We start from the raw sequence: 13,093 nt of genomic DNA on the forward strand, positions 1-13,093 counted from the left end.
TCATAGGGTTTTTGTTCTCTCTGTTCCAGTAGTGTCTAAAGAAATTCCTATTTGTCTAAAGAAATTATTCTTCTAATATATAGGATAAATACTGAAGTTTAGGCCACGCTGTGGTTGTGAAGTGAATAGCTCTTTGGCAGCCCTTACCCATCTGGCACCTGTCTGCTGGGGTAATTCTATTTACTATAATAAAGAGAGGATTACACAGTAAAAATTGTTTGCTTCCAGCCATTTCCAGCAACTGCTTGTCAACATTGAGGTCATCAGAAGTTGTAGAAGGGATTAATGCGCTGTTTTTGTTGTTCTCTTTAGTGATATAAACACTGTTTTTCTCTACTATTTAGAGCTAATTGGTCTCACTCCCAACTTCACTGCCCATAATTGGTGGCTATTAGCTAGAGAAGTATTGTTTTCTTCCGTGACTGTCTGTGGGTCCCAGGAGGTGGTCTAAACCTGGTCATTGATGGTCCTTTAGTTTTGAACTAGTCACCTAATTCACTGAGCTGCAGTTTCCTCTCCCTATTTAAGACCGTCTCCAAAAATGTTCTCTGCTTTTATGGCTCCTGTGAACTATCTGGAGGGTTCAGCCCATTTCTGCACCTGTTTAACTCAGACTAATATGACAATAGAAAAGTGCCTTAAAAAGGAGGATTTTTGCATATTTTTTAATGAGCCAGGCCCTGTGATTAGAATGGCTTTTTCTCTTATAAAATAGTTACATTGTTTCCTAGCTTTTTGTCTGCTGCTGCCTGTGACCTGACAATCACATGGGGTATTTTCCTGCCAGCTTGCCTCTCTCATTACAACCAAACGCGTACTTTGGGGACAGGACCAGTGTTGTAGGCAGCCAAGTAGTTGCACAAGGCTTTTAGAAAGGGCCATATTTAGTTTAATGCTCTGATAATGCTGTTTTGAAATCACAATAATTTTTTAACAAGGGAATGATTTTGGCACTACGTCCTATTGATTATGTAGGTATTTCTGCCTGGAGAATTCTTTGTAGAAAATGCCATGTCCCTATTTGCATTTTTATTACTTTGGGAAAAAATGTTTGTATATTTATACTTGTGAATAAAAATGAGAATTGTATTATACTTGAGAGTAAATTTTCCCTCCTCAGGAATAGATGATTATGTTGTTGCTCACACAGATCTTCTGAAGGGAAGGGCTGAGGACTTGAAACCAGACCCTTACCTCCGAAAGAGTCCCTCTCTGGAATCACTGAGCAGACCCTCCTCCCTGGGCTTCGGGAGCAGCAGACTGTTGAGCACCTCTAGTGGGGGGTTGAAACCACCCAGCAAACTCAGGTACCATGTCTGAAACTCTGAGAAATCAGAAAAACATTGGGTTGATAATCTCTCTCTTCCTGTGTTTCATTCCCTGCAGTGAAATTTAACTTCTATAAATATAAACTGAGTAAAAATGATTAAGGTCAGTACCTACCTTCAACAAGTCTATAAGCAGGACACTACACAGTGCTATTGGGCAAATTGAAATGAAGGGCTATAATAAAAAGACGTATGCTTAGTGCTTTGGGAGTGTGTGGTTGGATCAAACATCGAGAGAATTGGCATTTCTGCCATGATGAGCAAGCTGTAGAACTGGACCATGGACCTCATGAGGGCCGGGACCCTGCTGTATGTACAGAAGGCTCTAGGTCCGTATTTGTTGGGTAGATGACTGGATGTGACAGCTGGAAAGGCAGGTTGGAGCCCTGTTGCAGAGTTTTCATTGCCAAGAGACTCATACTTATTTTGGTAAAGCAATGGGAAACCACTAAGTCTGTGGGATTGTGTTTTTGTTTTTGAGTAGTGGTTAAGATCAGACTTGCTCTTTAAGGAAGATTAATGAGAACACAGTGGCATAGGAGGAGGATTAGAGACGCATTTTTGAGATCAGTGTTTAAAGGGACTTCACAAGGATGTGAAGAATATAGGAAAGGCAGAAAACAAGGAGGTTTCAGAGTGGTCACTAAGATCCTGTTTTTTATTCCACACCTCTACTGCTTCCTCCCTGTCCCAGCCTCTGGTCACCCAGGCCCTGGAAAACCTTCTTCAGCTGCTTCCTCTCTCTCTCTCTCTCTCTCTCTCTCTCTCTCTCTCTCTCTCTCTCTCTCTCGTGTCTTCCCTGCTTCTCCATGTTGTTAGGCTTCTGAAGCACTGAAGTGGGAAGCTTCCCTTGACTGTTGTTCACACTCATCCTGGCCTTCTGATTGCCAAAGTGACCCAACCCTTCAACCCTTCACTGCATCCAAGCCTGTCTTACTCCCTTCCTGCCTTTGCAATAAGTATTCATAAGTATTCAGAGTACTTATGAATGGGTAGGTAGATGACTATATAAAACTCCTATTCAGGAGTAAGAACTTTATTTTTAAAAAGATTTTAATTATCTGTATATATGTATTATAAAAGGATTTATGAAAGTCTGAATAAATTCAGCTCTGGTATCTTTGGGTGTAACCTATATTTGGACCCAACTAGATGATGTCATGTGTTTCAAAGGTTTAATTTAAAGCCCCAGATATTATATATTGTCTTGTTTATTTGCAGGATAATTTTTTATTTGTGTTACTAAGGATTGAACTCAGGATCTTCTGCTTGGTAGGCAAGCTCTCTACCACTTGAGCCACACCCCCCAACCCTTTTATTTGCAGGAGATTTAAATAATAAAAGTAGGTATTAAGGACCAAAATTAATTCTGTTCTCAAATTAATGCCAAAAATGCATACAAAAGATTATGTGTATATTTATATTCTATATATATTATGCCATTCATCATGAAAGGTCAAGTTTGTGAAATTAATTTATTTACATTTTATTTTCATGTCATTGAGATTAACCCATGGCAGGATATAAATTTCTTACATTAGAAGTTCTCAACATATGTTATAAATTTCTTGGGGGGGATTATATTTAGTTAATTTTTTTAAAGTTTGGTAAATTCTTCAGTATTTCATTTCTATAGAAACTTGTCCAAGCTTTCATTTAAGTCCTGTCTAATTTGTCAGGTGTAGAAGGTCAGTTCTGAGGGATGACATAACTCCAGGTGTGGTCACCAGGGTTTTGCAATTAACAGTAACTTGACCAAAGAAACTCCTGGGCGTGACTTTACAGATTTTCCGGGTGCATGGAAAAGCAGTCACCAAATTGTATGAGAAAAATTTAAATGCATGTTTGAACTATTTTTCTAAGAGTCTCTTTGTCTTAGTTCATATTACTGAGATCTAGACTCTTCCTGTTCCTCTTTTGGCAATCATTTCAAAATATTTTTATTAAATATTGTATGGATACTGTAGGAAGTTCAAACTTTCCCTAAGAAGGTTTGATAATTTTAGTGTATTAAATAAATTGGCAAAGATTAACAAGAAAAAGCTTTAAAAATTTTTTTAAATGCAGAAACCTGGGAGCCATACACAAAGGTTGAGACACAAAGAAAAGGTCAGCTAGTTAACGCATAAATACCCTCTTCATAGGAGAGAGGGAGGATGGAGCCTGGCTCAAGTGGTAGAGCACTTGCCTAGCAAGCACAAGGCCCTGAGTTTAATCCCCAGTACCACAAAAGTAAACAAACAAAAAACAAAATAAAACAAAAAGCAGAAGAGAAAAAAGGTGGGGGTACAGGCAACTTCAGAGGAATAGTTGATTAATTTTCTGAGTGGATGAATAGACCCAGGAGAAACAGACTCTGTATGTGATGTTTGACTTTCAGTCTTTCTTCCTGTGAAATGAGTTTGGTCTTTTCTGACTAGTGAAATCTGAGTCAGAAGACTGAAGGCATTTGTGCTCCTCTCTTGGGATTTCTTGCAGAGGAGCAACAGGGGTAGCCAGAGGGGCCTTATGTTAGGTTATCTTTCATATGCTATAACAAATACCTGAGATAAGCAACTTATACAAAGGAAAGGTTAATTTGGCTCATTTTTAGAGTTCTGGTCCATGATTTGTCAGCCCTGTGGCTTTGGGTCTGCAGTAAAGCAGCACATTGTGGTAGAAGCACATGGTAGACCAAAACCATGCCCATCATGGCCAAGAAGCAAAAAAGAAAGGGAAGAGGAGCAGTCACTTTCCAGGGCATACCCTCAGTGACCTTAAGGCCTCCCACTGGGCCCTACTTCTTAAAGGTTTCACTACTACTCCTGCTGCTCTGGAGACAAAGCCTTTATTTAACACATGGGCCTTTGGGGGACATTGCAGATCTATAGCAGATCTTAAGTCTAAAGCAGCTTTCTAAGGCCTCACAACATACTAAAGCACCAGTCTGTTGGGTTTCATTTTCTGAGCCCCAACAATATAAAAGAGTAAGAATGTGAAATCTGTGAAGAATAACCAAACAGTGGAGATCTACCTGGATACCGGATCTCCTAGTTTGAGGAAAAGAAAATCATTACTTGTGAAATTTCCTCTCACCTCTTCTGTTTGCATTTCCTTTCCTTCCCTCTCCAATTCTAAATTTAATATTTGTCTTTCCTTGCTTTTTAAAAATTTGTTTCTTTTTCTGGTGTTAGGAACAAACCCAGGGCTTTATGCAAGACTCTACCTTTGAGCTCCATCCCTAGCCTTTTCCTCACTTTTCTTTGCTATATGACTACAAGTTTATATTCCAAACAATATAAATAATATATCATCTAAATTCCATATTTAAAATTTTGAATGCATGGAAAAATACCATGCATTTTCTTTTTTCTTTTCATTCACAGTCATTTCTGATATTTATTTGCATAACTGCATACCTCTATTTCATTAATTTTTCTTGCTGTAGAGTGTTCCATTACATACTGTACCACAGCTTGTTTATCCATTTGCTTGTTGGTATGCATCTGGTTCATTTATAATTTTTTGCTGTTATAATGAGTGCCTCCATGAGCATTCTTGTGTGTATACCTTGCTGATATCTATCCTAGGAATAAATCATATTACTCTTACACCATTGCCTGCTCTAAGTGATGTTCCAAAGAGGCACTTCCCTTGTAGTCTTTCCTCTTGGTCCAGTTTCTCTTTTCCTGTGCTGCTACAAATGGTGTTAGGGAAATATAGCACTGTACAAAAATCCTATGGAAATACAATTCTTATTTCATGATGGAAGGAACGGTGTGATCCTAAAATGCCTTTTTAACTTCTGAGTAATTTTGGCTAGCATAAAAAATAATGTTATGTTGATAGAAAACAGAGGATAGCCACCTAAGCTCTTGCTCTTGAGATACTAAGGGATTGGTGAAGTTTTCTCAACTTTGCTAAGTCAGCTACTCAGAACTGAGTTAATGTTCCACAAACTGCAAAGGGTAAATATTTCCTTAGTATGTGCAGAGTCCCTCTTTCTGAGTCATTTCATTTTATTTTACTGATTTCCTCTTCCTCCTCCCCACTCCTGTCATCTCCCATAATAGGCAATCTGGTGTTTCTAATATTCACTTCCTTTCTGCCTCTTTCATGTTCCTTAGATATAGATGTGGCCTTCAGACAGGTGGAATGTTTTCTATGTAGGCATCTATAATTAAAATGATAGCATTCTTCACTAAACAAATAAAAGGCTAGATGGATGAATTGTAAAACAAAAACGAAACTCTCCCCATACTTACAGTTGTCAAGAAGCACAATTTAAAACCCACTAAAAATTTTAAAAGGAGGGGGAAGGAGAGAGGGGAGAGAAAGTGTAATATAGATGGGGTGAATTTGATCAAAATGCATTATATGCATGCATGTAAATATCACAATGAAACCCCTTTGTGTAATTCCTTTATGCTAATGAAAAAGAAGCATGATTTGGTTTTTTTCTTTCATACTGTGAGATACAATAAATTTTCTTTGATAGTGCTATCATTCAAACTCAGGGTTTTGCACTTAAGCCATGCTCGTCCTCCCCCCAGCCCTTAATGTGACTTATTTGGTTGTTTCTTTAAAGACACTCTGGATAAACCTAGACTTGCTTTTTCTAATGTAATTTGGTTTTGTTTTTTTACATATTTGAGTGTTCTAAAAGCCAGCATCTTCTCTTTCTAACCAGTGTGGAAAGAAGAGACCCTCTGGCAGCCTTGGCTCGGGAATATGGTGGCTCCAAGCGCAATGCCCTACTGAAATGGTGCCAGAAGAAGACAGAAGGTTATGCGGTAAGGACATTGCAGCCAGTTGGGCAGTAATGGTCCTGTGTCAGGACATGTTCCATGTGTGCTCCACATTGGTGGTCCAATGTGCATATGATTTCATCTTTCCACTCTCCCAAGCAGTGCTTCTAGGGAGGGGATGATATTTGTGCACTGTGCAAAGGCCCCCTAGATGAGAAGGCAAGTGGGAATGAAAGCCAGTTTGCAGTGCACTCCACAAACTGTATCCCTAAATGCAGAAGCACATCTCCTGCAGGAAGGGAGTCCTTTTCTCATAGGAGACATAAGCCACCCAAGCAGTGTGCCTGACAGACCGACTCCACCCACAGACACATCTTTTGCTAAAGCTTCCTTCCCTAAAGGTTATCTTTTCCAAATTCACATAAAGGCTCCAAGAGGTTGGCTTCCAAAAATTTTCTTTCTATACCTTCAAGAGTTGTCTGTTTAAGACTTTTGGTTTACTAGGCCAGTACGTGTTTTCTGTTCAGGTCAGACAAGGAAGTAACACCTGATACAGGTTTAAACTTTTCTATTATGAAATATCATACACAAAGAGAAAAGTGCATGAAATATAGAGTCCTGTGAATTATTACGAAGTGAATACCCATAGTTACAAATCCCATCTACAAACATCATTTCCAGTTCCCACAAACCTTTTATGTGACTTTCTACCATAACCTCTCACTATTCCCTAAATATCTATTGACTGTTCTTTTTCTTACAGTTTTATGCAAAAGTACTCATCCCTAAATATACTGTTAGTTTTATCTGCACTTGAATTTTATATAAATGGAACAGAAAACTATATCATATTTGCATCCAGCTTTCCCACATGGTATTAAGCTAGTAATATTTATCTATTTTATCACATGTAACTATTTATTTATTTAGGTGGTACTTAGGGTTGAACTCAGGACTTTGCACTTGCTAGGCAGGCACTCTGCCATTTAACCTACATCTCTAGCCCTATTTATTTTCTTTGCCATCTAGTAGCCCACTGTATGATTATATCAATGTTTATCTACTTATTGGTAGACAATTGAGTTATTTCTAGTTTGGGGCCATTATAAAATAGTACTGGTATGCTCTTGTACATGTGTTTTAGAACACATATGCTCTCATCTCTGCTGGATATATGTAGGAATGAATTACTGGGCCATAGGGTATGCATATATTCAAGTATAGTAGATAAGGCAAACATTTCTGAAGTAGTTGTGTATTGTGTATCGTACCAGCAATTTACAAGAGCTCTATTTCTCTACCTTCTCACCAACACTTGACATTGTCAGTCTTCTTTACTCATGGTCATTTGGGTGAATGTATAGTGGTATCTCAATTGTGTGTATGTTTTGGGTTTTTTTGTTTGTTTTGTTTTGTGTTACTGGAGTTTGAACTCAGGGCTTTGGCTTGGTAGGCAGACACTCTACCACTTGAGCCATGCCTCTTGTCCTCATTGTGGTTTTGATTTGCATATTCCTGTTGGTTAATGGAATTGAGCTTATGCCAGTTGGCCATTTGAACAGTCTCTGTGAAAATGTACCTTCTCAGGTCTTTTGCACTTTCTGTCTTCGTTTCTTTTCTTTCTTGTGCTATAGATTGAACCCATGACCTCCTGCATTCCAAATATGTGCTCTATCACTGAGCTATATGCCCAGCCCCTGCCCATTTTTAAAATCACCTTGCCATTTTCTTGTTGCTTTTAAGAGTTCTTTATATATTCTTGGTATAAATTATTTGTCAAATAGATGTATGGCAAATACCTTCTCCCCTCTGGCTTGAGGTTTTACTCTTTTGAGGAGAATACCTCTTAACTCTAATTGATCTTTTCTCTAGTGGTTAGTGCTTTTGTATCCTGTTTAAGAATCATTGTTAATCTAAAGTCATGAAGATATTCTATGTTTTCTTCTAGAAGCTTTGTTGTTCTACAGCTCACACTAAATAGATGCCTGCTTGAAATTGCCAAATCCTATTGCATTGTTCTACTCATGCTCAGCTTCTCATACATTTACCTCATTTTGCTAAAACTTCTGAAGGTTATGGCACCATGACATACTTTTCCCAACCTCAAAGGTTTGAGAGTGGCAGAAACAGAAAAAAATAGAAACTGGCAAGAAACTGGCTCTTAGATATGCCTCAGTCCAGATAGGTGAAAAGCAGAGCTGGGATTCTCCTTGTTATATCAATCAATGTCAATCACCCATCTTAAAATCAGAGTCTTCCCAAGAACATAAGTATCTTATCTGTTGGTATCTTCAGCATTACCTTCTTCTCAAGTTATGTCAAAAGAGGAAAAAGAAAAAAAAAAAACTGGTCATGTTCATGACCAGTAACAGAGGACACACTAGTGTTTGGTTCATTATTTATTCTTTTTAGCAATGCTATCTGTTCTGCTTCAGCCCCAGGGTAAGAGTCAGTCTGCCCCCAAAATGAAAGCCACCTCAACAGCACCATTCATCAGCACCATTGTCAGCAGTGCTTCTGAGGAAATGGAAAAGAGAGAGAAAGATGATTGCGGGAGGTTTTAGCATTAAGGAAACAGGAATGGTAATGGAAAATTGAAGAAAACCATTAAAGACAGGAATCAGGAACAAATCCTCGCCTGCAGCTGAGCTGCAATCTATTGCTGATGGTTGAGTGCTGTCATTTCCCCCTCCATAGAAATGGATCCAAGGACCTGTGGGAGGGAATTAAAAGATAATTAAAATTATCAGAAAGAATTGGTCCTTTGTGATATAACGTTGATATAATTAGATGGCAGGGAGGCGAAAGACAAGATAGTTCCAGTCATAGTCGTGAGAATATTTCCTGCTGTAGCAAATGTTTTGTTGTTTTCGTGAACATCTTGAGTTGGTTTTCAAAATATTTGGCATTTGATGAAGCCCATTGTCTGGAGTATTTTTCATTTATTTTTAAATGTCTATAACTTTGAGAGAAGTATAAATCTTATGTGTCTACTTTATTTACTTTTCACAAATCATTCTTTATCTGTCTCTGTCTGTATATGACACGTTATAAGCTTTTTCTCTCAGAATAAATTGTTGAATACCAGTAGCCATATGCATTTTGACTTAGAATATCTTCTTTTTACTTTACCGTCTTGAACAAGCTATGTCATTAACATGGACCAACTCACTTGTGTCTTTTCACAATTTCAGAATTTATTGAATATCAACAGTTTCGCAAGTTACATCAATTTCATTGACTTTCCTTCGCTAAGTGGTACTGCTTTCACTTGGATTTATGGCCATGGCAATTGAAATTCTTTATTGCATTCCAATCTTACTTACTAATATCTATAACATTCAAATCACTCATCATACTTTACACAATTATGTATAGGTTACAGAAATGCTGAAAGGGGGTAAAAAGGCTATAGTATTTTAAAAAGGCAATGCAAAGAGTCAGTACAAATACAAACAGTCACTGCAGGAGGCCAGATTTTGGGTTGAAAAGTGCAGCACCAAAGGAAGGACAGGAGGATCACAGTGAGTCAAGTCTGAGGACAGTTGGGAGTTCCTCACCTCGTGAGTTCCTAGGTAGGGATTATGATGAGTATACTAGAGGGGCCCATGACAAAGTGATAGGCCAGAATTGTAAGAATGATTTAGACCAGTGACTCCCCACTCTTGTATAATCTCCTCCACTTTATATGATGAAAGGGAGATTATTCAGGTCTAGTTTAGTTATACAAGCTGTTTAAATGCCAAGGGCAGAAGATAGAGAAAGTTCTGGGCATAAGAATGCATAACAAGTTCTGAGCTCACTGCTGGTGAAGCTGGAGGGGGCACATGAGAAAGAGCTGAAGAGGATCTCTGGCTGATAGCCAAGAAAAATAGGGACTTCATAGCACTAAAGCATCAGAATGCTGAGATCTTGTGGATACCCACAAAATGCCACACAGGGCACTTTGCACTTTGCACTTGTGAAGTCATCTTTTGGCTACAGGTACTTTAGGGCCCTTTGTCCTGGGGCCCTCAGGGCTCAGCTGAGCTGAGGACAGTTAGTTTGCCTTACCTTCTGCCTTCCCTTCACTGAGGAACTTTGACCTGGAATACCCTTTGATGAATTCATGGAATTCATTCTCAGTCTTTCCAAAGTCCTCTGTCACCTCCCAAGAAACACAACAAAATGCAACTACTCCACACATGCATAAGTGTCACTGCATTCCTAGGGCTATGCTATGTCCTTAGACCCTGATGGACACTGATAATTCAGTTAACATCATCAGGCAATTTGAAAAGGGTGAAATTTGCCAACACCCTAAGTGACCTGGAAAGCAATTCTTTCCCAGAGCTTCCAGGTGAGAGCCCAGCCCATTGATACTTTGACATAGAAGCAGAGAACCCAGCCTAACTCACAGGGACTTCTGACCTGCAAAACTGTGAGGTAGCTTACGTTAAACATGCATTTAAGCTGTTGGATTTACAGCAACAGAAAAATATAGAGCAGAGTTGTTGGGACTATGGGATAATACAGAATTCCATAGCTCCTTGCATGGGCTCAGTTGTTTACTTGTCCTAGATGATAGACAAGCAATGGTCTTCCTTTCCTCAGGCCATTAGTGTTTCCATCATGTTCCATTTCTTTTACAGCATGCAGACTCTTGGCAGTTTGAGATACAGTTGTCAAGAGCACTTCTAGCTGAGGTTTCCCATGCTGTCCAGACATTACAATCACCTGAGTACCTGTCTTAACCTATTTGGGCTGCTACAAGATATCACAGAAAGTTATTGCTCACAGTTCTGGAGGTTGAGAAGTCCAACATCAAGGTAGATCAGTGACTGGTGAAGGTCCATTTCCTGGTTCATAAGTGATGACTTTTGGCTGCAGTGTTGCATGGTGGAAGGGGTAAGGCAGCTTTTGAGCCTCTTTTATGAGGACACTAATACCATCAGGGGACCTAACCACCTTCCAAAAGCCCGCCTCCTAAAATCTTTACAGGTTTCGATATATGAATTTAGGGGAAGGGAAGGGAAGACACAAGCTCAGACCATAGTAGTACTTTTTATTTTTTAAAACAAATGTTGATGCCTGGGCCCCTCCTCACGATATCTTGAACCTATAGAGCTAGTGGTAGTTTAGACATAGGTTTGTTTTTTTTTAAGTTCTCTATATGATTCTGATGGATAGTCTGCATTGAGAACCATGTCTAATGGAAAGAATGCTAGGATGCCCCCATGATCTCTACTCCCTGGTGTTAATTCCATTGTGATGCTGTGTTATGCCACAAAAGGCATTTTACACATGCAATTAAAGTTACTAACTAACTGACCCTAAGGTAGTGAGGTGACCTCAGTGGGCATGACCTTATCACAAGAGGCATTTAAAAGCATTTTCAGTGACATGGCAGAAAACGAAGTCAGAGACTGGAAGCATTAGCATGAGGAGTTGGGTTGAAAATAGAGGGAGCCATGTGGACAGGACCCAAAAGCATCCTGGTCCACGAGCTGAGCTACACTCATGGCAAACAGCTAGTAGGCAAATGGGGACCTCAGTCTTATAACTACAAGGAATCTGTTGACAACCTGAATTGAGTAGAGAAGCAGTTCCTTCCCCAGAGGAGCCTCTAGGTGAGGAAGCAACTCAGGTGATACCCTGATTTCAGCCTGTTGGACCAGGTCCTAGTCCATTTCTGTTGTTATAACAAAATACTAGAGACTGGGTGATTTATAAATAGAAGTTAATTTAGCTCATGATGCTGGAAGCTGGGAAATCCAGGAGAGGATGGTGCTGGCGTCTCATGAGGGCCTTGTGCTACATCGTAACATGGCACAGTTCACCAGCTGGTGAGGAAGAGAGGCATGCTGGCTTGGTCTCACTTCCTTCTCTTACAAGTCCACCATAATGTAACTCTAATTACCTTTCAAAGATCCCACCTCCAAATGCCTCTATCATATGAATTTTGGGATTAAGTTTCCAACACACATTCAAAACAGAGCAGACCCTAAGTGAAGAACCCAGCTATGACATACAAACCCTGACCTACTTCTGTGAGCTAACAAACCGGTGAGGTTTTAAGTCACTAAATCTGTGACTTAAAATTAAATTTGCTACACAGCAAAAGACAACTAATACAATAACTTAGATGAAAACAGTAAAAATACTTGGCCATTTCTAGCCAAACTGTTTTCTATCACATTTCCTGTAGCAGGAACTTTGGTATCCTTTCTTCCTTTGGTAAGGTTCTTTTGGAAAAGGTTCCTTTTTGGTATCTTTCTTCCTTCCTACTACAGTACTGCCCTTGGGTTCTGATTTGACACATGAAACCTGAGTTCTTTAAAACTTTTTAAATTCTAGCTTTTTTTTCTAATATACCAGGAATCGAGCCCCACACCTCAAACATAGTTGACAAGTGCTGTACCACTGAACTGTTCTGACACTCTCAGATTCTAGCTTTTGAGGTGGAGATGAGATGTAGGGGATCCCTACCTAGGCCCTTGATGAAGCACCAGTATCAGCCACAGAGTACAGGACATGGTATGACCCTAGGCGTGCAGCCAAGGTGTCATTCATGCAGATGTGGGACAGATGTGCCTCATTGCACTTCTTAGGAGGTAACTTGGACTTTGGAGCGATTTATAGTGAATTCCACACATTCATGGGTCTCTGAGGTAAGGAAAGGCACAAGGAAAATCAAACTGACATCCTTTTCACATGCATGGAACCTGGTGAAGACCTCAGTCGACTCACAGACACAATGGAAGAAAGAGATTCCATAACTGGGTTTGGATCTACTTGAGGCACTCCTTACTTTAAGCATTCTACAAAGCCAGACTTCAAGATTCTGGAGCTCTCAGTCTAGAAAAACCTAGGTCAGATATAAGCTTGACATAGGTATAGGTATGTGACAGTGGCTTATTTATCTGGAGGGTCTTGAAATCTTTGGCCCTTACATGAACACTCATTTTCTTATATTCTGTATATTAACAAATAAATGCTATTTCCTGTAATAACCCTGTTTTATCAGTTTTGTTGCCATACTATGCTGCATCTTAAATG

General features: G+C 39.4%; 1 protein-coding gene across 9 annotated transcripts in view; it reads left to right on the plus strand.

The window, feature by feature from the left end:
* Specc1 (sperm antigen with calponin homology and coiled-coil domains 1) overlaps positions 1-13,093 on the plus strand; it is a 290,773-nt gene that overhangs the window by 224,451 nt on the left and 53,229 nt on the right. For all 9 annotated transcript variants that reach the window (XM_074046724.1, XM_074046723.1, XM_074046722.1 and 6 more), the window contains 2 exons: positions 1,151-1,307; positions 5,998-6,100. In XM_074046724.1, coding sequence (XP_073902825.1) covers positions 1,151-1,307; positions 5,998-6,100 — 260 coding nt within the window. The remainder of the gene's footprint in view (positions 1-1,150; positions 1,308-5,997; positions 6,101-13,093) is intronic.

The sequence above is a fragment of the Castor canadensis genome, chromosome 11 (assembly GCF_047511655.1).
Source record: "Castor canadensis chromosome 11, mCasCan1.hap1v2, whole genome shotgun sequence".
In the NCBI taxonomy this organism is placed as follows: domain Eukaryota; kingdom Metazoa; phylum Chordata; class Mammalia; order Rodentia; family Castoridae; genus Castor; species Castor canadensis.